Source organism: Adiantum capillus-veneris, chromosome 20 (genome assembly GCF_014529385.1).
Source record: "Adiantum capillus-veneris isolate H3 chromosome 20, ASM1452938v2, whole genome shotgun sequence".
Taxonomy (NCBI): domain Eukaryota; kingdom Viridiplantae; phylum Streptophyta; class Polypodiopsida; order Polypodiales; family Pteridaceae; genus Adiantum; species Adiantum capillus-veneris.
Window position 1 is genome coordinate 141,721,859 of NC_140950.1, and position 27,200 is coordinate 141,749,058.

General features: G+C 47.6%; 1 protein-coding gene across 6 annotated transcripts in view; it reads left to right on the forward strand.

Moving 5' to 3' along the window:
• Nucleotides 1–27,200, forward strand: part of LOC147433324 (putative L-ascorbate peroxidase 6, chloroplastic/mitochondrial) — a 38,871-nt gene that overhangs the window by 10,803 nt on the left and 868 nt on the right. For 4 of the 6 annotated variants that reach the window (XM_086492920.1, XM_086492921.1, XM_086492922.1 and 1 more), the window contains exons 10-11: nucleotides 25,473–25,577; nucleotides 25,657–25,749. In XM_086492920.1, coding sequence (XP_086349046.1) covers nucleotides 25,473–25,577; nucleotides 25,657–25,749 — 198 coding nt within the window. Of the gene's footprint in view, nucleotides 1–25,472; nucleotides 25,578–25,656; nucleotides 25,750–26,637 lie in introns of all 6 variants that reach the window. The other 2 variants (XM_086492926.1, XM_086492925.1) reach the window with 2 other exon arrangements.

Sequence of the window (27,200 nt, forward strand, 5' to 3'; positions counted from 1 at the left end):
GAGCCCCAAAATCAAAAGCTTAAAAGCTTCTTAAAGCAATTTATCCCAAAAGCTGCCCCAAAATTAGACTACACAAAAGCTGCCACGTCATCAACAGGCTACACAAAAGCAAGAATTCCGTACGGATGCCACGTCAGCCTGTCAACGCATTTTACGGCGCAAATTCAGGGATTTCCGTACCAGCCAGCCGCGTGTTATTTGTCCGGGTCTGCTGTCACTCTGTGAGTGTCTCCAGAAGCATGCCACGTCACCCATTTGTGACATACTCCCCTCTTGAAAGCATTGTAATCGCCCTCGATTACGCCTGCAAAACAGACAGAGGCCATAAATTGTCTTAGCAGACACTGACTGTTAGTACCGACGCACTAGGGACAACACATCTAGTACATGTACCAATCCATCACAGGACATCACTTGACATCACAGGACATCACATGAGAAATCACAGACAAAATCTCAGACCATGATCAATCGGCAACGTATTTAGCAATTGCATCTAGATCCAGTCGGGACCTCACAGATGCCCGATTAACTAATCCTTATTGCAATCATGTCTATAGAGATTTATGAGACCGAAATACAGCAGTCATATCATCTATCGGTTCCTGCACTCAAACAAGTCAAGTAGAAATCAATCAGTATCATTTTCATTATCGGGAATTCTAGTTTATAAAGTCATACGGCAAAATACTGTCAGCTCAACAGTATCCCTGAAACCAAAGGGACGTCAGCGACTCTATATCAAAAATCGGGGCAATCTGTTGACAAAGGAGTGGAGTGACTCCCCTCTTGTGCAAACGCGTTGCACTAGATTCGCCCATGCTGAAATCGAGGTTCTATCGGAGTAGACTATGCTAAACCGAATGCTTCAAGGTAAAGTTCCACAATCTGAGGATTATCTGCTAGGTCCTCCTCCATCCACTTCGCATCCAATGCAGAATAGTTCTTGAATTTAACCAAGAACTGCCTAATCACTTTACCTTTAATCTTTGTGCCAATATCTCTTCTGGAACGAGTATCTCCTCGCTTTCCTCCACTTCGGGTTGCTCATCTGGCTTCCCATCATCGGACACATCACCTTTAAAAGGTTTCAAGTGACTCACATGAAAAGCGTTGTGAATTCTCCAAGTATCGGGCAACTTCAGTCTAAAGAAGACATCGTTTATCTTTTCTTTTATCTGGAAAGGTCCATAGTATCTCATGCTAAGATTTGGAAAAAGCCGCTCCTTTCCCTTTTTCTTTCTCAGGCAAGCCTCCTCAAAACGTAAGAGCACCTAATCGTCTTCCTTTAATTTCAAATCATGACGGTGTCGATCTGCTTCCTTCTTGTGTCTTTCCTGAGATTTCGCTAAAGCCTCTCGGACCTTGGCAAAAGCAGTGTCCAAGTCCCTCGTGTACTGCTCGGCTTCAAAAATCTTATCTTTTGTGCTCAAGAAGGGTCAATAATCTCAAATGGCGCCTTCCTCGTCGAAGAGTAAATCGTGGTATTGTAGGCAAGTTCCACCAAAGGCAAAAACTTTTCCCATTGAGCCTTCTGATCCAAAATGTAAGACTTCAATAGATCCTGTACGATTGAATTTGCAATCTCAGATTGCCCATCTGTGTGCGGGTGGAAAGTTGACGAGAACTGCAACTGTGTGCCAATGTTCTCCCAAATAGCCTTCCAAAACAAATTCGTGAATCGGGGATCTCTGTCAGAGGCGATTGTCTCAGGCATGCCATGTAATTTGAATATCTGGGCAATGAACAATCTTGCTAAATGATCCAGCTTGACCACTGGAATGAAATGAGCTTGTGTCACAAGGCCGGGCACCACGTGCCAATAGAAAAGAACAGATTGAACATACTTTTAGCACTTCAATAACAATTGAACTGAAAGAGAGAGACGACACGCGACACGGAGTGGCGGAATTCCACCCCAGAGAGTATTGGCCACAAACCTTGGCGCCCCTTTCAGTATTTCTTTATATTGCATCATCAAAGTACAAGCCGGTACTCCAGACGCCGCACCTTCTCCAGGAAGCATGCCAGAGAGTGAGCCCTAGCCTCATATTTAAAGGCCCTTGGCCTAAAAAGCAGTTTACATGAAAAGCTTTCAAACTCAAAAGCTTCTGGTCCAAAAAGCAGTTTACATGAAAAACTTTCAAACTCAAAAGCTTCTGGTCCAAAAAGCAATGCCAAAAGCTGCCAACGTAAATCACGGAAAGCCGTACAGCCTGCCACGTCATCATGCCAGTGTAATTTTCGAAAATCAGCCACGTTGTTTGCAGTTTTAGGGTTAGGGGGTTTGCAGGTTTTAGGGTTAGGGTTTTCAGAATTAGGGTTTCAGCAGTTAGGGTTTTTGGAATTAGGGTTTCAGCAATTAGGGTTTTTGGCAGAAATTAGGGTTAGGGTTTTCTGCTCTCGAGCAACCACGTCATCACTTTGTGACACTTCTTCTGTTACTTGTTCTTCTGGCTCCCCGACCACATCTGTAAGTTGGCTCCATTCTTTAGGCTGACACGTCAGCAGTTTGTTACATCTCCCCTTCTTGAAAGAGAGTAATCGTCCTCGATTACAACATATCTGCAAAACAACTCAAGTTAGCTCAAAAATTTCCGAGGGTCATTCCGAGGGACAATCAGTTTGCTCTTTTTATTAAGGAGTTAGCTTCTCCTTTCTGCTCTTTTGATCAAGGAGTTAGCTTCTCCTTTCGGCTGTTTTGATCAAGAAGTTAGCTTCTCCTTTCGGCTGTTTTGATCAAGGAGTTAGCTTCTCCTTTCTGCTCTTTAGATCAAGGAGTTAGCTTCTCCTTTCGTCCAGATCGGAACTCTTGATATTCCGGCGTAGTAAAATTAGCCATCACACCCAGACTGTACTGATCTTCCACGGGTGTCTTGATGCACTAAAATTACATACCCAGGTAATCTCATCCAATTAGGAATATTCAGTAATTAGCACATCACAATGCAACACAAATACTTACATATGCATGTTACAAGACATAACAACAGCGACGCTGAGCACTCCCCCGAGACAAAAGGTCTGCGGTATGAAGCTACTCAACGACTACCTCGTCACTCCCCCCGCAAATAACCTAAAAAGGTCCGGGCCATGAGCTCAGAGGACTGTACAACCAAACGCTCCCCAGACCATAGTCTGCGTCGCTCGGAGGTTCTAGCATACAACCAAACGCTCCCCAGGCATCGGCCTGCGTCGTTCGGAGGTTTTCTAGCATACAACGAAACATTCCCCAAGCATCGGCCTGCATTGTTCCGAGGTTCAAACAATACCAAAACAATATTTCTCACTTCTCCACTTGGGAGTAAAAATCACCAATCAATGAAACCAGAGTCAAACATTTCAAATCGGCACCAAGACCAAAACAGATACCATCCATTTCAAACAAATTCCAAACAGGATCATCAAACAAGATCAAACAGAACTCAAACTTAAAAAGCAATCTCGACATCAGTCAAGCTTGAAAAGTCAATTGACTTTCCATCTTGAAACCTGCACCATAAATTAGGGTTAGGTTCCTTCCATGAGGTCATAGCCGAGCACAGCATGGTCCATCAGCTCTTGGACAAAGAGTGTTTCTTTAGCGGCGATGGTGGTCCCAAGAGATAGCAATCACACCGAACCTCCAAGGTCATCTGATCGTGACTGGGAGATGTCGAGAAACTTCAAGTTATAATCTGCTAGGGTTTCTATGGCAAGCATTTCAGGATACCCCACTCTGCCAGAAGTTGCACTCCGAAGGAAGATGCCAGAAACCATATAACTTCGGGCAAAAATTTTCTTGAAAGCTTGCCAAGTACTTGGAGTATGCTGCTTGGTAGTTGTAGACATCAACATCTGCATGGCATTGCTTCTGAGAAAAAAAACAGTGACTTGAAACAAATCTGGATCCTTCTTGCAAGTGATCTTAATTGGCTTATGCCCTGTAAGGAAGATACCTCAAATCAAATTCCAATTGCTCTGTCTGCTCTTTTGTAGGACCGGTATGCTTTTAGAAAAGCACACGCCTGATGCTCTGATACCACTATCACAAGGCCGGGCACCACGTGCCAATAGAAAAGAACAGACTGAACAGACTTTTAGCACTTCAATAACAACTGAACTGAAAGAGAGAGACGACACGCGACACGGAGTGGCAGAATTCCACCCCAGAGAGTATTGGCCCCAAACCTTGGCGCCCCTTTCGGTATTTCTTTATATTGCATCATCAAAGTACAAGCCGGTACTCCAGACTCTGCACCTTCTCCAAGAAGCATGCCAGAGAATGAGCCCTAGCCTCATATTTAAAGGCCCTTGGCCTAAAAAGCAGTTTACATGAAAAGCTTTCAAACTCAAAAGCTTCTGATCCAAAAAGCAGTTTACATGAAAAACTTTCAAACTCAAAAGCTTCTGGTCCAAAAAGCAATGCCAAAAGCTGCCAGCGTAAATCACGGAAAGCCGTACAGCTTGCCACATCATCATGCCAGCATAATTTTCGGAAATCAGCCACGCTGTTGCAATTTTAGGGTTAGGGTTTCCAAAATTAGGGTTTGCAGGTTTTAGGGTTAGGGTTTTCAGGATTAGGGTTTCAGCAGTTAGGGTTTCTGGTAGAAATTACGGTTAGGGTTTTTTGCTCTCGGGCAACCACGTCATCACTTTGTGACACTTCTTCTGTTACTTGTTCTTCTTAGGGTTTAGGCTCTCCGGCCACATTTGTAAGTTGGCTCCATTCTTTAGGCTTTGACACGTCAGCAGTTTGTTACAGCCTGCTTGCTAAATCTATCAATAACAATCCAGATACCATCGTGCCCACTCTGTGTCTTTGGGAGATCAAAAATGAAATCCATTGCATTACTTTCCCAGGGGCGGGTGGAAATGGGTAACGGCTGTAACAATCCCTATGCTTTATGTCTGTCAAACTTGACCTTCTGGCATACCAAGCAAGTGCGTACAAAATCGTTCACGTCCTTCTTGAGTCTCGGCCAAAAGAAGTATCACTCCACACCTTTCAAGGTGGTATCAATGCCGCGGTGACCCGTAAATGGTGGACAGTGGCATTCGGTTAGAACCTTTTCCCTCAATGGCTGTGCAACGCACAACATCATTTTCTTCATCAAGTAGCCATCCCGAATGGAATATCCCGCTACTACCTCCCCATTCTGTATTCGGTCGAATACATCTAAAAAATATGGATCCGTGGCATACCGATCGACCATGTCCTCAAAGCTTCTATGATGAATTGCGGAAATAGCCAAGACCAACGACTTCTGGGACAAAGCATCTGCCACCAAGTTCTTTTGTAAGGTGCAGCGGAAGTGAAAGTTGAACTTTGCTCAAGATGAGTGCTCCGAACTGTGCTCAAGGTTCCTTTTACTTATGGAAGGGAGAGCCTTCCGTTCCTTTAGTGAGAGAGTGCAATGGACGCAAACAGAGTGAACACTGTGAATGAAGGTGCTGAGACTGAGAGATAGAGAGAGAAGAATACGACACCAGAATGTTCTCAAACCCTCCTCCGAAGGTCCCACTCTCTATGGCGAGAGCGGTCTCATTATGTGTCACGTGACACATCCAACCCTATGTGTCCGTGGACAAGCTACTTCATGACAAGGGTTCAGTTCAGTTGAGTTAGTCTAGAATAGGAAGTGATCTGTTACTTTTGTGAGTTTGTTTGTAGACCGTGCATGTCCAGACACTTAATTTAGATGCATATCCTCTGGTTGCACACATCATGATCATCAGATTTCCATCAGAACCGATCAGGAGCTTTTTTATAGTGCATAGACCTATTTTCCCTATTTTTGACTTTTTTCACTTATTATTTTTAAGTGACTTGTTGGAAATAGGTAGGGCAATTTTGCTAAGTTGTAGAAGTAGAAACCTAGTGCTAGCACTTTCTGGCAGAAGAGGCAGCAGAACGCTTGCTCACAAGCAATTTCTCAGCAAGACCCCAAAGATCTCTAGCGTTTTTGCACCATAGCAGAAGAGCTAGCGTTTTTTGGACAAGTACCTAGATCAGCCAGCGTTTTTGCATCTGCATCAGCCTGGCGACAGAACCACAACAAATCAGCTCAGAGTTAGCAGATTCTACAGCAGTTAGCAGATTTCCACTGTAGCAGAAGATTTTCAGCCCTAGCGTTTTTGCATCTGCAAGACACCTCAGCATTTTTGCAGATCTTCGCAACGGAATCAGCGCCTAGACCAGCGTTTTCAGTTTTCAGCAGTCAGTACCCGCAGTAGAACCCCCGAATCTCGCAGATCACACCTTCCCGCAGCAAATCCTCGCCGCACGGTCAGATCCCGCGAAGTTTGCAGATTCATTAGCCCGGAAAACGCAGATTTCAACATCTGCGTTTTCAGCGCGTCGTCGTCGTACCGTCATCACCGACATCGTCACCGAAATAGAGTCAAAATTCAGCAGATAAAGATTTGCAGATTCCAGCTCTTAGCATTTTCAAATTTCAGCCCATCTCGTCGTCGTCCTCATCGTCGTCGACATCGTCGGCAAGTCCATTGCATTGTAGAGATTTGTGCAATCAATAGTAGACCACTCTCGCCATAGAGAGTGGGGCCTTTGGAGGAGGGTTTGACAACATTCTATGTTGGAATTAGGGTTGCAGAGAAACGCACACAGCTTGGAGAAGACGAAGGAAGCTCAAGGCACACAATAGAGAGTGTGTTACTTAGTATGCAACAGAAAGATAGATAGCCTTAGAGTGATGTGCGTATATACAATGCTCGGGGGAAAAAACCTCCTAAAGAGGGAAAAAATGCCCGGGCGGTCCTAGTGTGTTCACACATCACTACCACATGTATATGGTAACAAATCCCCCTGGAGTGATGCGGTGAACGAGAGCTGGCACATGAGTAAAGGGAAGTGCCATGCCCCGAGGACATGATCAATCCACAAAGGGGAGTAAGCCCAAAGCTTTGCGGAAAGCTTCAAGCTTCTCACGAGACAATGCCTTTGTGAAAAGATCTGCAAGGTTGTCCTGTGTTGGCACATAAGCCAAGCTGATCTCTCCTGCTGAGAGCCTCTCCCTGACATAGTGGTAATGCACCTCAATGTGCTTTGTACGAGCATGAAAAACTGGGTTCCTCGCAACTGCCAATGCGCTCTGACTGTCAGTGTAGATAGTGTTGGCAGTGTCCTGTCCAACACCCAAATCAGCCATAAGGTGTTTGAGCCATACACACTCAACCGTAGCTGTGAAGACTGCCCTATACTCAGCCTCACAACTCGAAGTGGCCACAGTAGGTTGCTTCTTGCTCAACCATGATATACATGAACTGCCAAGTATGAAACAAAAACCACTTGTGGATACTCGCGTGTCAAAAAAACCAGCCCAATCTGAGTCCGAAAAAGCATGTAAGTTTGGCGGCAATGATCCCCTCTTGGGATAAAATAAGCCAAGATGTAAAGTGCCACTAAGGTAGCGGAAAATCCTCTTGACAATAGAGAGTGTTACTTAGTATGCAATGGAAAGATAGATAGCCCTAGAGTGATGGGTGTATATACAATGCTCGGGGGAAAAAACCTCCTAAAGAGGGAAAAAATGCCCCGGCGGTCCTAGTGTGTTCACACACATCACTACCACATGTATATGGTAACATTGTAGTGTTGTGTTCTTCTCTCTCTATCTCTCAGTCTCAGCACCTTCATTCACAGTGTTCACCACTTTGTTTGTGTCCATTGCACTCTCTCACTAAAGGAACGGAAGGCTCTTTCTTCCGTAAGAAAAGGAACCCTTGAGCACAGTTCGGAGCACTCATCTTGAGCAAAGTTCAACATTTACTTACGTTGCACCTTACATTGGTATCAGAGCTTTGACAGTGTTTTGTATCACCCAAGGAAAGAACCACAAGAACCATATAATTTTTTTTGCTTGTTGCGGTCACACGTAACCCAAGTTCTCTAGGGCGTGTAGATTCCTAATCATGTTTTTGAAGAGTGACTGGAAACCCAAGAAAGAAGGGCTTGTCCAGCCTCCCCTTGTGCCTCTTTTCACTCATTGAGAGTGGACCGTGCACTTAGCGGCCGGCCAATCGACGTGAGGTGGGCAAAAGTAACCTTGGTGTGAGCGCAAGGCCACCAAGGGGTGCGTCCGCGGAAAAGAGCAGAACTCGGGTGAAGAGAAGATCCTTCTCTAACACAGATTGCAAGCGAAAGAAGAACCTCAAGAACCTCAAAACTCTCAAGAATTTCAAGACCCTCAAGAACCCCAAGAACCAAGACCCCCCCGAATCAAGATCCCCAAGAACCCAAGTTCCTCGTGAACTTAAGAACCCACAAGAACCCACGACTTCAGTGGATGGTCATCACTCGAAGCGGAATGGATACTTCGCTTGGAGGTGATGAGCATGAGAGAGGCGAAGAATGAGGTTTTTCGGATCCTCCCCCTTTCCCATCTACGCCAAGGATTGCACTAACTCCTATGGAAGAGTTGGAGCAGATGTTTATGGACAGCAAGTTAGAACGCAAAGCAAGGAAGTTAGAACGTGAAGCAAGATAAGCAGAAATTGATTGTAAGTACGAAGAAAGAATGGCAGCCATAGAGCATGAGAACAACGAAAGGAAAGCCGCATTGTTCCGATTCTTTTCTCAAGTGCAGGCACAAATGCAAGAGATTCGGGAAAAGGAGACTCTTTCAGTCTCTTCTTCTCCAAAGCAAGACACACAGGATTTGCATGATGATAAGCATGATGATGAGCATGATGATTTGCATGATCAAGATGTGATTATTCACAAGCATGACGATTTGCAGGAAGATAATGTGATTGTTCACAAGGATGATGTGTTAGTTGATACTTTCTCTAGTGAAGCTAACCTCATTGCAGATTTGACCAATCATGAAGAGCCGATCTTGGCTTTCGAGTCGAGGTCCAACAGAGCCCCCACAAGAAGATTCGATAGATCCGAAGAACCGATCTTGGCTCTCAAGCCTAGGTCCAAAAAACCCTCGCAGGAAGTACTATGTGTTCAAGTGATTAGTTAGCACGCATTGTTCGAGTGTTTCATTCGTGATGCTTTCTTGTATTTTGTCCTTATGTGATCCTTTTTCATAGGCATGACATATTGTTCGATGAGCATGATTCACTAATGAATGAGCACGAATATATGCGGATTTCTTATGAAAAGATGAAATGTTTGCACACAAGGAATTCACATTTCATGTCTCTTCATTGGCATGACACAGTATCAGAAAGAGCACAAGAAGGGTTGATTATCAAGCATCGGCATTTCCATTGTGTTTTGCCACAGTTGATTGATTTAGATCGAAAGACAAGATTCGACCCCATTGTTTGCGTGTGTTTGATGAACGGTTTGACACTCCGTCACTTTGTTCATCTGCATTGCATGCACAGTTTTTTCAAAAGAATAGTCTTTTTCCAGTCGCTTTACATGGAATGGGTATGTTCATGTTTTTCTGTTGGAAGTGGTTTCATGAATTTTCAGTCTCAGAGATTCTTGAAGAAGATAGACGCATGACTCTAGACGAAGTGGAAGCATTGAAGACGACTTTGTGTCACTTTCGACGTGGCCCAAATAAGCAGGCATTGTAGACCTTTATGAAGTTCAAGTATCGCACGACCCACACATCAGAGTGGGCCGGCGAAGAGTCCTTTCCAGGATTCCGGATGTTATGGGCGATCTCCCTCGACGCCATACAATTCGGTACCAGTACCTCACTTTGAAAAGGGGGGGTTGTCACGTGACACATCTAACTCTATGTGTCCGTGGACAAGCTACTTCATGACAAGGGTTCAATTCAGTTCAGTCAGTCTAGAATAGGAAGTGATCTGGCACTTTTGTGAGTTTGTTCGCAGACCATGCATGTCCAGACACTTAGACTAGATGCATATCCTCTGGTTGCACAGAGCATGATCATCAGATTTCCATTAGAACCCATCAGGAGCATTTTTACAGTGCATAGACCTATTTTTCCTATTTTTGACATTTTTCACTTATTATTTTTAAGTGACTTTTGTGGAAAGTAGGTAGGGCAATTGTGCTAAGTTGTATAAATAGAAACCTAGCGCTAGTACTTTCTGGCAGAAGAGGCAGCAGCAGCGCTTGCTCACAGGCAACTTCTTAGCAGGACCCCAAAGATCTCTGGCATTTTTGCACCACAGTAGAAGAGCTAGCGTTTTTTGGACAAGTACCCAGATCAGCCAGCGTTTTTGCATCTGCATCAGCCTGGCGACAGAACCACAGCAGATCAGGTCAGAGTTGGCAGATTCTACAAGTAGTTAGCAGATTTCCACCGCAGCAGAAGATTTTCAGTCCTAGCGTTTTTGCATCTGCAAGACACCTCAGTATTTTTGCAGATCTTCACGACGGAATCAGCCCCTAAAACAGCGTTTTCAGTTTTCAGCAGTCAGTACCCGCAATAGAACCCTCAAACCTCGTAGATCTCACCTTCCCGCAGCAGATCCTCGCTGCACAGTCAGATCCCGCGAAATTTGCAGATTCAGCCCGGAAAACGCAGATTTCAGCATCTGCGTTTTCAGTGCATCGTCGTTGTACCGTTGTCACCGACATCGTCACCAAAATAGAGTCAGAATTCAGCAGATAAAGATTTGCAGATTTCAGCCCTTAGCATTTTCAGATTTCAGCCCGTCTCGTCGTCGTTCTCATCGTCCTCGACATCGTCGGCAAGTCCATTGCATTGTAGAGATTTGTGCAATCAATAGTAGACCACTCTCGCCATTGAGAGTTGGGCAGCCATAGAGCATGAGAACGAAAGGAAAGCCGCATTGTTCCGATTCTTTTCTCAAGTGCAGGCACATATGCAAGAGATTCGGGAAAAGGAGACTCTCTCAGTCTCTTCTTCTCCAAAGCAAGACACACAGGATTTGCATGATGATAAGCATGATGACCTGCATGATAATGATTTGCATGATAATGACGAGCATGATGATGAGCATGATGATTTGCATGATCAAGATGTGATTATTCACAAGCATGATGATTTGCAGGAAGATGATGTGATTGTTCACAAGGATGATATGTTAGTTGATACTTTCTCTAGTGAAGCTAACCTCATTGTAGATTCGACCAATCACGAAGAACTGATCTTGGCTTTCGAGTCGAGGTCCACAGAGTCCCCACAAGAAGATTCGATAGATCCCGAAGAACCGATTCTGGCTCTCGAGTCTAAGTCCAAAGAACCCTCGCCAGAAGTACTATGTGTTCGAGTGATTAGCTAGCACACATTGTTTGAGTGTTTCATTCGTAATGCTTTCCTGTATTTTAGTCACCGTCCTTATGTGATCCTTTTTCGTAGGCATGACATATTGTTCGATGAGCACGATTCACTCATGAATGAGCACGGATGTATGTGGATTTCTCATGAAAAGATGAAATGTTTGCACCCAAGGAATTCACATTCCATGTCTCTTCCTTGGCATGACACAGTATCAGAAAGAGCAAATGAAGGATTGAGCATCAAGCATCGGCATTTCCATTGTGTTTTGCCACAATTGATTGATTTAGATCAGAAAGACAAGATTCGACCCCATTGTTTGCGTGTGTTTGATGAACGGTTTGACACTCCGTCACTTTGTTCATTGGCATTGCATGCACAGTTTTTTCGAAAGAATAGTCTTTTTCCAGTCACTTTACATGGGATGGGTATGTTCATGTATTTGTGTCGGATTTTCGTGATTTATGCTAGCAGCTTTTTGGCTGTGCTTTTGGACCAGATGCTTTTGAGTTTGAAGGCTTTTTACTGTAAACTCCTTTTGGAGCCTAGGGTCTTTAAATATGAGGTTAGGGCTCATTCTCTGGCATGCTTCTTGGAGAAGGTAGAGAGTCTGGAGTACCGGCTTGTACTGAGTTGATGCAATATAAAGAAATACCGAAAGGGGCGCCAAGGTTTGGGGCCAATACTCTCTGCGGTGGAATTCCGCCACTCCTTGTCTCGTGTCCTCTCTCTCTCTCTCTCTCTTTCTCTCTCTCTCTCTCAGTTCAGTTGTTATTGAAGTGTTTAAAGTCTGTTTAGTCTGTTCTTTTCTATTGGCACGTGGTGCCCACCTTGTGACAGTGGTATCAGAGCATCAGGCGTGTGCTTTTCTGAAAGCATACCGGTCCTACAAAAGAGCAGACAGAGCTATCGGAATTTTATTTGAGGTATCTTCGGGCTTCGACGCCAGACTTATTAGCCACTCCCACCCTTACTTCATCGCGCGTCGGGCGCGCTCCCGTCTTCACCGCTCTTGTCTTACAGGGCATAAGCCATTAAGATCACTTGCAAGAGAATGATCCAAGATTTGTTTCGAGGTGCTGTTCTTCTCAGAGATAGTACCATGCAAATGTTGATATCTACCAAGCAGCATACTCCATGTACTTGGCAAGCTTTCAAGAAAAATTTTGCCCGAAGTTATAAGATTTTTGACATCTTCCTTCAAAGTGCAACTTCTGGCAGAGTGAAGTATCCTGAAATGCTTGCCATGGAAACCCTAGCAGATTATAACTTGAAGTTTCTCGACATCTCCCAAGAGATGTCTCTTCATGAGCAGATGACCTTGGAGATCCAGTGCGATTGCTATCTTGGGACTGCCATCGCCGCCAAAGAAAACACTCTCTGTCCAAGAGCTGATGGACCATGGTGTGATCGGTTACGACTCCATGGAAGGAACCTACCCCTAATTTTTGGTTCAGGTTTCACGATGGAAAGTCAGTCGTCTTTTCGAGCTCGATTGATGTCGACATTGCTTTTTAAGTTTGAATTTGTTTGAGAACTTGTTTGGTGATTTTGTTTGAAATGGATGGTATCTGTTTAGAACCTGTTTTGGTGCCGACTTGAAATGTTTGACTCTGGTTTTAATACTGGTTTCATTGATTGGTGATTTTACTCCCGGGTGGAGGGTGAGAAATTATGTTTGAGAATGCTTGTTCATACTCATGGCCCGGACCCTTGTGGTTATTTGCGGGGGGAGTATTGAATGATTGAAAAGTGTTGTTTTTACTCATGGCCTGGACCCTTGTGTGTATTTACGGGGGAGTATTGTTGTTGTTACTCATGGCCCGGACCCTTGTGGTTATTTACGGGGGAAGTATTGAATGATTGGAAAGTGTTGTTTTTACTCATGGCCCGGACCCTTGTGGTTATTTACGGGGGGAGTATTGTTGTTGTTACTCATGGCCCGGACCTGCATGGTTATTTACAGGGGGAGTATTAGGAAGTATGAGTAGTGGTTACTCTCAGCACCTCGAAATGACGTAGGCTGCGGTCTGGGGTGCGTTTGGTTGTAAAAGGCCTCTATATCTCATGGCCCGGACCTTTTTAGGTTATTTGCGGGAGGAGTGATGAGGGAGTTGTTGAACAACTCATGGCCCAAACCTGGATGGTTATTTGCGGGGGGAGTGTTATCGGTGGCTTTATGTTTCTATGTCTTGTAATATGCATATGTGAGCATTTATGTTGCATTGTGATGTGCCAATACTGAATATTCCTAATTGGATGAGATTGCATGGGTATGTAATTTTAGTGCATCAAGACACTCGTGGCAGATCAGTACGGTCTGGGTGTGATGGCTAATTTTACTACGCCGGAATATCAAGAGTTCCGATGTGGATGAGAGGAGAAGCTAACTCCTTGATCAAAAGAGCCGAAAGGAGAAGCTAACTCCTTAACAAAAGAGCAAACTGATCGTCCCTCAGAATGTCCCTCGGAAATTTTGGAGCTAACTTGAGTTGTTTTGTAGAAGATTACTCTCTTTCAAGAAGGGGAGATGTAACAAACTGCTGACGTGTGTCAAAGCCTTGAAGAATGGAGTCAACTTGCAGATGCAGGCCGAGGGGCCTAAACCCTAAGAAGAACAAGTAACAGAAGAAGAAGTCCTACCAACTTATGGGGACCCCGTCCTATGGGGCCCCAAGTGACATAAAGATTAAAATAAAGCAAGACCCGCAATTGATGACGTGGCAATTTCCGAAAATTGCACTGACATGATCACGTGGTTGGCTGTACGGATTTTTGCGTTTTGCGTTGGCTAATGACGTGGCAGGTTGTATGGATTTCCGTGATTTATGCTGGTAGCTTTTTGGCTTTGCTTTTGGACTAGATGCTTTTGAGTTTGAAGGCTTTTTACTGTAAACTGCTGTTGGGGCCTAGGGTCTTTAAATATGAGGTTAGGGCTCATTCTCTGGCGTGCTTCTTGGAAAAGGTGCAGAGTCTGGATTACCGGCTTGTATTGAGTTGATACAATATAAAGAAATACCGAAAGGGGCGCCAAGGTTTGGGGCCAATACTCTCTGGGGTGGAATTCCGCCACTCCGTGTCGTGTGTCGTCTCTCTCTCTCTCTCTCTCTCTCTCAATTCAGTTGTTATTGAAGTGTTAAAAGTCTGTTCAGTTCTATTGGCACGTTGTGCCCGCCTTGTGACAATCAACCACCTCCTCTAATTCTTGCTCAGTAAATATCCTTGCAGTAGGAGGTTTCTTGAGTACCGGTTTGGGGGGTGATTCTATGGTTTGCTGCCACTGTGCATACACCTCGTCGAAGGAGGTCTGGGTCATAAATTTTGCAAATTTTGGATCCTTTGCAAAATTTAACATCATCTTTCCTGCATCGTCGATCAATGATCCATGCTCTATCTCTTCAAGCTCCGCCGGAGTAGGCCTCTTACTAAAGGAACGAAAGGCTCTCCCTTTCGTAAGTAAAAGGAATCTTGAGCATAGTTCGGAGTACTCATCTTGAGCAAAGTTCAACATTCACTTCGGCTGCACCTTACATTGGTACCAGAGCTTTGGCAGTGTTCTGTATCACTCAAGGAAAGAACCACAAGAACCACATAATTTTTTTTGCTTGTTGTGGTCGCACGTAACCCAAGTTCTCGTGGGCGTGTCGATTCCTAATCGTGTTTTTGAAGAGTGACAGGAAACCCAAGAAAGAAGGGCTTGTCCAGCCTCCCCTTGCGTCTCTTTTCACTCATTGAGATCGGACCGTGCACTTAGCGGCCGGCCAATCGACGTGAGGTGGGAAAAAGAAACCTTGGTGTGAGCTCAAGGCCGCCAAGGGGTGCGCCCTCGGAAAAGAGCAGAACTCGAGTGAAGAGAAGATCCTTCTCTAACACAGATTGCAAACGAAAGAAGAACCGCAAGAACCTCAAGACCCTCAAGAACCGCAAGAACCTCAAGAACCTCAAGACCCTCAAGAACCCCAAGAACCAAGACCCCCAAGAACCCAAGTTCCTCGTGAACTTAAGAACCGAAGACCACAAGGACCCACGACTTCAGTGGATGGTCATCACCTGAAGCGGAATGGATACTCCGCATGGAGGTGGTGAGCATGGGAGTGGCGAAGAAGAGTTTTCCCCACCAGGAGGTTTTTCCGACCCTCCCCCTTCTCCATCTAAGCCAAGGATTGCACTAACTCGTATGGAGGCTTTGGAGGAGATGATGATGGACAGGAAGTTAGAACGCGAAGCAAGAACAACAGAAGAACGACAGAAATTGATCGTAAGTACCAAGAAAGAATGGCAGCCATAGCGCATGAGCGCGACGAAAGAGAAGTAAAATTTGATCGCGAGAACAAAGCAAGAATGCAAGAGATGTTGCGACTCTCTTCTCAAGTTCAGGCACAGATGCGACTGCTGCTGTATCCCCTGCGCTGCGCCCCCCCCTTCCCCCCCCCCCCCCCCCCCCCATCGCTGCCTGCTTGCCCTCTCTGCCCCCCCCCCCCCCCCCCCCCCCCCCCCCAGCCCTCGCTGCCTCCTTGCTGCCGTGCGTGTTCGCGCGCTGCCCCTCCCCAGCTGTGGCAGTTCGCGGCACTGCCGCTGCTGTAGCCCCACCCGCCACTGCATCCGCTGCCGACCCCCCCCCCCCTGTTGCGCCGCTCCCGCCATTGCCCCCGCCCGTTGCTGCTCGCGCTCTCGCAGCAACAGTCTCCCCCCCCCCCCCCCCCCACGCCCTCGCTGCCTCCTTGCTGCCCTGCGTGTTCGCGCGCTGCCCCTCCCCAGCTGTGGCAGTTCGCGGCACTGCCGTTGCTGTAGCCCCACCCGCCACTGCATCCGCTGCCGACCCCCCCTGTTGCGCCGCTCCCGCCATTGCCCCCGCCCGTTGCTGCTCGCGCTCTCGCAGCAACAGTCTCCACCCCCCCCCCCCCCCCCTCGACCCGCCTGCTTTTTTCTCCTCACTGTTACATCCTGCACATCGGTACTCTCAGCATTGACTCCGTTTTGGGGCAGTGCCTGGCGTGTCAAGTTGCAGATTCCGCCCGCCATCCTCTTCTTACGCCACAGCAGTAGACACAGATGGAGGCTCCAGCTTTGCCACAGAGGGACTCGCCTGAAGCCCCCTCGCCCGACCCTGCTGAGCCCACCATTCGACTTGCTCTTTCGCCGACAGAGCAAGCGAGCCTTGCCGCAGAGGTAGAGCGCTTGCAGGCGACCTCGGTCATTTGCAAGGTTCTCGGCACCCGACCTAGCAGAGGAGAGTTGCGAGACCTTCTCCAAGCCCTCCTTCTCGCAGAGGTGGGCAAGATCCTGGATGTCCAGATTCTCGGACGGGGGTACTACCAGATCGAGTTCGAGACTTCCGAGATGGCCTCCAAGGTCATAGCTATGAGTCCACTGGCCATCCGAGCATCACGCGCCCACTTTCGACAGTGGCGACATGGTTTTGATCCGACTTCGGATGTGCTAGTAGAGGAGGTAGACATCCCCATCTCAGTCTGCTTTCCGGGTTTACGGAGGGAGTACCTTCCACTTCTCTCCAGGATTGGTTCCGCCATCGGGACAGTCCTGGAGACACCTCGTACGGCAGCATCAGTAGCTGCCAAGGCGGCTGGCATCCCTTCAGTTCGAGTTTCGGTCAGAGATACCCACACACTCCCGAAGGTCATCCTTTTACCTCGGGTGAGTGGGGGTTGGTTTAGACAGAGTGTGGAGTACTCGGGTCTCCCAAACCAGTGCTTCATGTGCAGACAGATGGGCCACCTAGCGAAGGCCTGTCCGTGGAGGAGGCCACGACCTGCACCTCAGCCTTAGCCCCAGCCTGCCAAGGCTGGGCCGCAGCCACAGCCAGCGGCATAGCGCACAGATTCAGAGCCACCCTCCGAGCCTGGGGCTCCAGCGGAGGAGGGGTGGCAGCAGGCCCGTGGCCATCGATGCCAGGGGCCACATCGACAGCGTGGCACTCAGAGTGGCCCTCAGGTGCCTACTCAGCAACAGTGGGTTCCCACGGGGAACCGCTTTGGTCCTCTTGAGCAGGAGGAGCCCCCTATCCACCTCCGCTTCACCCTCGCGAGCCGCCCCTCCTTCAGAGTTCCCCTCCTCCTCATCCCCCCCCCCCCCCCCCCCCCCCCCCCCCAGCTCCTTCTCCCCCTCCTCCTGCTTCAGTACCACAGTTGACTCAGGAGACTGGTCCCTCGCCGGCGGCTAGGAGATCTCTTGGCAGCGCTTTTGCCACGAGTCGCCTAGCGAGAGAGGGTCAGCCTTTCTTGCGGCCCCCTCTGCAGATTCAGACATCTTCCCTTGTAGCTATCCCTCGGGGTCTGACGAGCATTGACCTCCGACGCCGCTGGGATTTCTTCGATTACGGGTTCACTCGCTTTCTCGGCGATTCCGCAGCAGACCACGAGGCAGCCTGCTTCAGGGTCCATGCTTTGTTCCTCGCCGCTAGGGGGACAGAGGCCTTGGACTCAGCAGTTGGTTTCTCTTTCCCCCTCTGTGGTAGGACCGAGACAGAGTGGTCCCACGACTCAGTGGTGGGATGGTTGCATATACAGGTTCTCGAGTTCTCTCACCACATGGGAGAACTTGGAGTTACAGATTTGCTGCAGACTTTGTGGCCACTGGCCAAGTTTACGGTGACACCCCCAGATTCAGCAGGATGTAGGCACATTGTGGTGTACTTTTTTGCTGATACGCAGTGTTTGCCTTGCTATGTATACATTCATGAGGACTCCTGGACAGAGGAGGTTGCTTTACGCACGGCTCGCTCTGCTTGGGCTTGGGCCAAGCACTCACTGCAGTCTCGCCTATCTAGAGGACGCTCGGATGCGGGTTACTCCCCATCCAAGCCAGCCTCGAAGATAGCCCGTCTTGCTGCTGCGGCAGCATCTGTTCTCTCTCGTTCCCCATGAGGATCGTCTCGTGGAACGTGCAGGGACTAGGTGGGCCCCAGTTTCAGCGACAACGGGGCCAATTGCGTCAGGAGCTTCAGCGTTGCCTTGTGGGAGGAGAGTGGACGTTATGATACCTTTTGGTCAGCTGCTTTTGGACCTGGAGGCATCCAGGGAGGGGTATGTATGACTATTGCGGACTCATTGCAGCAGGCCATTGTGGGCAGAGGGATTATTGTGTCAGGCAGGGCTCAGTGGATCACTATGCAGGTTCAGGGTGGCCTTGTGGGCTTCCTGAACATGTATGCGCCCAATGTGGCGAGTGCTCGTGCAGAGTTTTGGTCACAGATTGTTGAGTCCTTACCACAGGTTGACCATTGGTGTGTAGGAGGGGACTTCAACATGTTGGAGGACCCTTCTGACAGGATCGGAGGCAGCCATGCTACTGTGCATGGAGTCGAGTTAGCTTCTTGGGAGAGGTTGTGTATGACTTTGAGGGTCTCGGATACATGGCAGCATTCTGGCTTTGTGAGGCCTCCAGAGAGTCTTGCCTTCTCTAGATCGGACCGCAGAGTGGGAGGAGTGAATCTATCGCAGATAGATCGCTTCTACACTAGTGACCACTTCAGTGACCTGGGGGGATCCGTGGACATCCTGGCAGGGACTTCCTTCTCGGACCATGCACCAGTGATCCTCACGGTGGCAGACAGGCAGAGGAGTGGGAGCACGATGCTTCGCATCCCAGAGCGGGTCTTGTTGGACTCAGCACTCAGAGAGAGGGTAGAGGCTCTCTGGACAGAGGGCATGGACAGCCAGGCTCTTCCTGCACACAGAGTGGCCTTAGGCCTAGCTCAGCTTAGCCACTTTTTTCTCCAGGAGTCTCTGGCTCGACGGGTTGCAGCGAGAGAGGAGGAGCAGCGTCTCAGACGAGGCATTGCTTCACTACAGAGGATGCAGGAGCATCATCCAGACAGTCCATGGTTGGAGGAGCAGTTACAGCAGGCTCGACAAGAGCTTGCTTGCACAGAGGAGAGGCGTCATGAGTTTGCCTTTCACTGACAGGCATCTCAGTGGACTCAGGTGGGTGACAGAGTTACAGGTGCCTTTTTTGAGACAGTGGGACCTCGACACTCACATGCCAAGGTCAATCAGTTGAGGAGACCCGATGGGTCAGTTGCTTGTGAGCCCGAGGATATGTGCACAGTTGCTACTGACTTTTACCGTGAGTTACTGTCGGCTGAGCCCCAGTCAGAGCGACAGGATGCATGCAGGGAGCAGGTTTGGGCACAGATGCCTTGTCTTGTTACTGAGGAGATGCGCCAGCGGCTAGAGATGCCTCTTCAGCTTGAGGAGCTGCACACGGCTCTTAGGGCCCTCCCTCTTGGTAGCTGTCCCGGTGAGGATGGGCTGACTCCCCGCTTCTTCTTGGAGTACTGGGATCTGCTTGGCCCAGATCTTTGTAGTGCCTTTTAGTACATTCTGCACACAGGAGTGATGCCGGATAGCATGAGTGAGGGCCTGATTTACCTTATTCCAAAGGAGGGTGGCTCCTTGGATGAGATTCGACAGTGGCGCCCCATCACCATCCTCAACTCAGCCTACAAAATTCTTGCCAAGGCTCTGAGTTTGAGGATTCAGTCACTTTTGGAGAGCCTTATACATGGGACTCAGACAGGTTTTCTCAAGGAACGTAGTATCCTTGACAACATCTTCACTTTTTGGGAGGCTTCTGCCCTTGCACGGCTCCGTGGGGAGGACCTTGTGATTCTTCTTCTCGATTTTGAGAAGGCATACGACAGAGTTGACTGGGACTTTCTAGAGGGCACGCTACGCAGGATGGGCTTCTCAGATGCTTGGATCAGAGGGGTGTCAGCTTTGTACAGACAGGCTCACAGTCAAGTGCTTTTGGCAGGAGGTAGAGGTGAGCGCTTCATGCTCACACGATCGGTCAGACAGGGTTGTCCTCTTGCCCCTTTTCTCTTTCTGTTCTATGCGGAGGCGATGAGCAGATTTTTGGTGTCAGAGCAGGTTGGTCTGAGAGGCTTAGCACTCCCTATACGGGGAGATGAGCTTTTGGACGCTGAGTTTGCCGACGACTCAGCCTTGTACTTAGAGGGCCAGGAGGCCAATCTACACAGAAGTGAGCAGGCTTTGGAGACCTTCTGTTGTGCATCGGGCGCATTGATCAACTGGAGAAAGATAGTGGCTTTCTCGGTTGGCAGTGCTCCTGTGCCAGATTGGATGCCAGGAGAGGGTTTCAGGTGGATTCCTCCAGGGACTGCAGCTCGGTACTTGGGTTGTCAGGTTGGTTTGGACTTGTCCCCCGAGCAGCAGATTGCTCCTCTTCTCCTGTCCATCAGGAGAAAGTTGCTACATTGGAGCTCAACACGACTTTCGCTGGCTGGTAGAGTAGTAGTTGCCAACTAGGTGCTGTTGGCAACTATGTGGTACACCACTTCTTGCTGGATCTTCTCGAGTTCTTGTATCAGCCAGGTAGAGAGGCTGATCAGGAACTTCCTTTGGTCAGGTCGCGATACTCAGATTGCCCGAGCCAAGGTGGCTTGGTCGGTCATCACACTTCCTTGTTCTCAAGGAGGGCTTGGGATCATTGATCCTGTACAGCAGAGCAGAGCCCTTCTTGGGAAGTTTGTCGTCAGAGGACTTCTTCCAGGCGAGGAGCCCTGGAAGGAATTCTTGTTGCAGAGGCTTCGTGCCAGGGTGCCTTAGTCAGGAGGCCCTTGGCAACCTTCGACCAGATGGATCTTTACAGAGTTGTGCCGAGTTGGTTTGAGCAGGAGACTGGAGGACCGATTCGCTGTGAGTTTGCTTCAATCTTGGGAGCTCTTACGGCGTGGCCTAGAGCAGAGACAACCGACGTGCACGGAGGAGCGCCTACGGCAACCCCTCGTCTGGAACCCCATGGTTAGCACTCAGAGAGGCCACTTGGTTGGGAGTCGGCCTCATGTTTCTTGGGGTCCCATGGCGGCAGGTCCAGCGCGTTCTCTAGGTGACTGGCTAGAGTTCACAGGTTTGTCAGCGGAGGTGCAGGCTGTCCAGCTACAGGGCATGAGAGGGGTGCAAAGCATGTGTCAGGACATCTCAAAGTCAGTTCCAGCTGAGTGGCTCACGCCTCTCGAGCCATTAGCACCCACCTCGGTGGATGGGAGCCTTCACACGATTGGAGGTTCTCATTTCAGTCAGGGCTTGCTGAGAGACTGTCCCAGCCCTGCTCTTCGAGCTTCAGGGTGGGGGACGATTACAACGAGTTGCAGTAGAGGCCCCGCAGGTAGCAGAGTGCTGTTTCCAGAGGATCCGAGTTGTGGGAATCTGTGGGAGGACTTGCGTCATAGACCCTGACCCAACAGCGCTTGAGACTGGACACTGGAGGCTATGGGCTTGGGAGTGTTGTCCACTGGCACGAGTACAATGGGATCCTAGTGAGTGGCTATGGAGGGACCCCTTCTCTTCTGCAGACCGCCCAGGAGTCCCCTTCTTTCAGTACACTGTTCGGCTTGGACGTCATATACTTGCAGCACAGAGAGAGGCCCGCCCCGCTGCAGCACGTCATTGGCAGGAGGAGGGCCTTGCAGTTGAGTTCTTGGCAGCTTTTTGGCAGAGGCTGTGGGACTCCAGACAGTCGAGGCGCGTCACTTTGTTCCAGTGGCTGGTTGCACACAGAGCCACAGCAGTAGGGAGCTGGCTTGTGCATAGTGGTCTCTCGGCCGCATGTGCAACCTGTGACCAGTTGGTGGAGAGTCAGCGTCACTGTCTGTGGGACTGTCCCTCGGCCCAGCAGGTGTGGCTACGTGTTCTTCGGCTGATGCCTGCCCTCTCCACGGCTCGACAGTACACTTGGGGGGCAGCGGCTTGGTCCACCCTCACGGGCCCAGCACTTCAGTTTGAGCTATCTTCCACCAGCAGGATGATAGTGATACAGGGGGGGCGACCTACACTCCAGCCTGCTACAGAGCTTACTCCACAGGAGTGGTGCAGTGAGAGAGAGGAGTGTTGGGAGCTCATCAGCGGCCTAGCTCTCTGGTTCATCTGGCGGGCCCGCTGTTTCCGCATCTTTGAGGCTCGTCCTGTGCCACTACCAGAGACTGTTCGTGACTTTTGGCTAGAGCTGATCCATACTCTCAGAGGACAGCTTGAGGGACTACAGGGCAGCTCCGACCGCATGCGGGAGCGCCGCGAGGCTTTTCTTCGACTCTGGCGCCCTGGGTCTTTCTACACCATAGTCCAGGGGGTGCTCGGATGGCACTACTGTCCACCTGTGTGGCTCTTCCCTCCTCCCATCTCTTGATTTAGCCTCATTGTATATATGCTGTTTTTTCATTGGGAGAGTCTCCCCATCATGCTTGTTGTAGCCCTCTCTCACAGAGGTGGATGTAGCCCTATGGGCAGTTTTCATTAACTAATAGAAGGATCTATTTCTCGGAAAAAAAAAAGTTCAGGCACAGATGCAAGAGATTCGGCAAAAGGAGACTGGCTTAGTCTCTTCTTCTCCCAAGCATGACACACAAGATTTGCATGATGATTTGGATGATAATGATAAGCATGATAATGACTATCATGACGAGCATGATGATTTGCATGATCAAGATGTGATTACTCACGAGCATGATGATTTGTATGACCACGGTGTGATTGTTCACAAGAATGAAGGTTTAGTTGATACTTTGTCTAGGTGCAGCTAATCTCATTGCACATTCGATCAATCACGAAGCATCAATCTTGGCTTTCGAGTCAAGGTCCACAGCACCCCCACAGGAAGATTCGATCGATTACGAAGAACCGATCTTGGCTCTCGAGTTGAGGTCCAAAGAACCCCACAGGAAGTATTATATGTTCGAGTGATTAGTCATCACGCATTGTTCGAGTGTTTCATTCGTGATCGTTTCCTGTATTTTAGTCAGCGTCTTTATGTGATCCCTTTTCACAGGCATGCCATATTATACGTTGAGCATGATTCACTCATGAATGAGCACGGATGTATGCGGATTACTCATGAAAAGATGAAATGTTTGCATTTAAGGAATTCACATTCCATGTCTCTTCCTTGGCATGACATAGTATCCGAAAGAGCACAAGAAGGATTGAGCATCAAGCATGGGCATTTTTATTATGATTTGCCACAGTTGATTGATTTAGATCAACAAGTTAAGATTCGATTCCATTGTTCGTGTGTGTTTGATGAATGTTTTGGCACTCCGTTTATATGTTCATCTACATTGCATGCACAGTCTTTAGCATAGTCTTTTAGGAAGACTAGAATGTTTCCAATCACTTTACATGGAATGGGTATGTTCATATTTTTGTGTTGGAAGTGGTTTCAAAGATTTTCAGCCTCGGAGATTCTTGAAGAAGGTAGACGCATGACTATAGACGAAGTTGAAGCATTGAAGGAGCCACAGATGACTTTGTGTCGCTTTCGGCGCAGCCCAAAGAAGAAGACATTGCAACCTTCATGAAGTTCAAGTATCGCATGACCCACGCATTAGAGTGGGCCGGTGAAGAGTCCTTCCCAGGATTCCAAACACTGTTGGCTATCTTTCTCAACGCCCGTCACGTGACACATCCAACCCTATGAGTCCGTGGACAAGCTACAGCATGACCAGGGTTCAGTTCAGTCAAGTTAGTCTAGCCTAGGAAGTGATCTGACACTTTTGTGAGTCTCTTCGCAGACCGTGCATGTCCAGACACTTAGAGTAGATGCATATCCTCCGGTTGCACACAGCATGATCATCAGCATTACCATCAGAATCTATCAGGGGAATTTTCCAGTGCATTAAAACCTATTTTCCCTATTTTTGACATTTTTCACTTATTTATTAAGTGACTTTTGTTGGGAACTAGGTAGGGCAGTTTTGCTAAGATAATATATAAGCAGCTAGCACTTCCTGGCAGAAGAGGCAGCAGGAACCAGTGTGTTCACAGACCCCGAGATCCCTAGCGTTTTTGCTCCACAGCAGATGGGCTAGCGTTTTTTGGACAAGAACTCAGATTAGCTAGCGTTTTTGCTTCTGTATCAGCCTGGCGACAGAACTTCAGCAGATCATCCTAGCGTTTTGCATTGCAAGATAACCGGCAGCGGCAAAAGACAGAAATCAGCCCTAGTGTTTTTGCATCTGCCGGACACTCTGCGTTTTTGCAGATCTTCGCAACGGAATCAGCCCTATACTCAGCGTTTTCAGTTTTCAGCAGTCAACTTCCGCAGTAGAACCCCTTAACCTCGTAGATCTCACCTTCCCGCAACAGATCCTCGCCGCACGGTCAGATCCCGCAAAGTTTGCAGATTCAGCCCGGAAAACGCAGGTTTCAGCATCTGCGTTTTCAGCGCGTCGTCGTTGCATCGTCGTCATCGACATCGTCACCGACACATAGTCAGAATCCAGCAGATAAAGATTTGCAGATTTCAGCCATTAGCATTTTCTGAGCAAAGTTCAACATTCACTTCCGCTGCACCTTACATGAAATCTGTGATCGTCGGAGTCTGAACTATTTGAAGACGAGTCCTCTGTAGAACTGCCAGAAACTAGGCGAAACTTAGGCTCCTTTGCCTTTTTCATGCCCTTTACGAAGCTTTGCTTTTTGCTTTGCTTTTTCCCTTTCCTATCTTTTTCACTCGAGGTGGAAGAGCTAGAAGAACTGTCAGAAAACCCACACACACACACCCGAGAAGAAGAGAATTTTAACGTCGTAGGAAACTATCCCAAGAGACCTTAGAGATCTATCCGACGACGAGAGTTGAACTCAAGACCTGTTATTCAAGAGGGAATGGCATAACCAATCTATCACACTTGGTGATAGAAAGGTTATACCATTTTCCTCTTTTTATTAGCGCGCGCGTGCACACACACACCCCCCCGAGAAGAAGAGAATTTTAACGTCGTAGGAAACTATCCCAAGAGACCTTAAAGATCTATCTGACAAGGAGAGTTGAACTCAAGACCTCTTATTCAAGAGGGAAATGGCATAACTAATCTACCACACTTGGGTGATAGAAAGGTTATACCATTTTCCTCTTTTTATTAGCGCGCACACACACACCCACACACACACACACCCGAGAAGAAGAGAATTTTAACGTCGTAGTAAATTATCCCAAGAGACCCTAAAGATCTATCCGGCGAGAGAGAGAGAGAGAGAGAGAGAGAGAGAGAGAGAGAGAGAGAGAGAGAGAGAGAGAGAGAGAGGGGGTTGCCACGGATTGTATTGTTCCTTGTATTGATAATGATGATGTTCCTCTTATTAGACTCTCGTAAGTCTTTTAGGCCTTTCGCAGGTGTAAATAAACATTTTATTCCCTTTGATCTCTCTCTCTCTCTCTCTCTCTCTCTCTCTCTCTCCCCCTCTCTGGTTTCGTGTTATTTGTAGTGTTTTTACATCACTGCTGTTACAAAGGTAGCATTACATGCTGTAACAGGTGTACGCTGAGAAATATGCTGAGGATCAAGCTGCTTTTTTCAAAGATTATGCAGAATCGCATGCAAAGCTTAGTGAATTAGGGGCAAAGTTTGACCCTCCAGAGGTATATATTATGATTGCACAGACAAGTAGTCCAGAAAAGATTGAGAAATGTTACCTTGTTTTCTATGTGCACAATGCAGGGGTTTAGCATTGATGAGCCTCAACAACCTGCAAAGCAACCAGTTCCGGAAAAATTTGTTGCGGCAAAGTACTCTTCAGATGAAAGTAGCCAGGTAAATAGGTACCTTACTGGTTGCGTTGTCTGTAAATGGTGATTGCAATCAAATAGATGGGCCCCCTATGTACATGGCAAAGAATCAGAACCTAGTATTAGAATCTCTTATTTGACCTTGTCTACAAGTGGTAACACATTCAAGGTCAGGAGATTGCCACCTCTCTATTAGGTCTCCCCAATCTCGGAAAATTACAAAGCCTTTCGAAACATCTTAAGTGCATAAGTGAAGGGTGAGTTTAGGAAATGAAAAGACCCATGGAAGTGGAAAATCAAAAGACTTTTTGTCTCCATATAAATAGAGATGGTTGAGTGCATCTTGATACGTTAGTGTTTTTCTTTATTGTTTTCCCTTAAGAGTTCTCTTCTCTTTAGAGTGTCCTTGCACTATGTAAGTAGTGAATATATATATTTTGAAGCCATTAGGAGTGCGCATTGACACATTTGTATTCATTGACTTTCTTCTAGCTTTCTTTTAGCGTTTTCTTCTCTTTAGAGTTTCTTTGCACTATGTCGGGAATGAATTTATTTGTCTTGAAGCCATTAGGAAATGCATATAATTAGTAGTAGCGCTTCCCTATTCATCTAAAATGAAAAAATCAATTCAAACCGAACAAGTTTGAATTGAAGTGTGAAAGAACCTGAGAAGATGGAAGATGAAAAAGAGAGAGGATTGGAAGGTCGAAAGTAAATACATTAGCTATAAAAGGTGTCTACGAGCTGCGTTTTTGTTTTCATTCCTTTCATCCTATCCTTGAAACTTCCCTAAAGCTTCCTTAGACCTTAGTCTGTAGGAGTCTTAAGGTTAAGGAAATTTCCCAAGAGTAGAGCAAGTAGTAGGAAGTAGTATCTCAAGGTACAAGTTTAAACCTAGGCATACTTCTTTCAGAAAAGATGCGCCATTTATTCTGGTGAGTGGCTAGAGGATGGATTCTGAGACTATGCATTCTCCTTTCACAAAATAGGTGTGTCATTTGATCTATTTCAGCACTCGATTATTGGGTTCTGAGTTTTCAAAAGAGTCTCCAACGCGTCATTTTTTCTGCTGAGTTGCTAGAGTATGGATTCTGCTCTGAGACTAGGCATACTTCGTGTGCCATGGGATCTGGTTCAGCGCTCGATTATTGGGTTCTGAGTTTTCAAAAGAGTCTTTAACTTCATAATGCCACATTGTAATTTGTTCTTTACAAGGGGATTATATCCCACCTATTCTCTAGCACTCATTGGACACAGCACCATATGAGATTGAAAAGGTTGTTGGATTTACAAAAACTGTGCCATCCATAAAGAAGACGTACTTCATTTTTGTTCCAATTTAGGCAGCTCTACTTTCTTTTAGGAAGTGAACTATCAGAACACAATTAGCACATCGGATGCTGCCTTGTGGACCATCTCATGTGAGTCTTGACAATAGCACAATCCTGATGGGCCTCCTCGTCATTGAAGGAATAA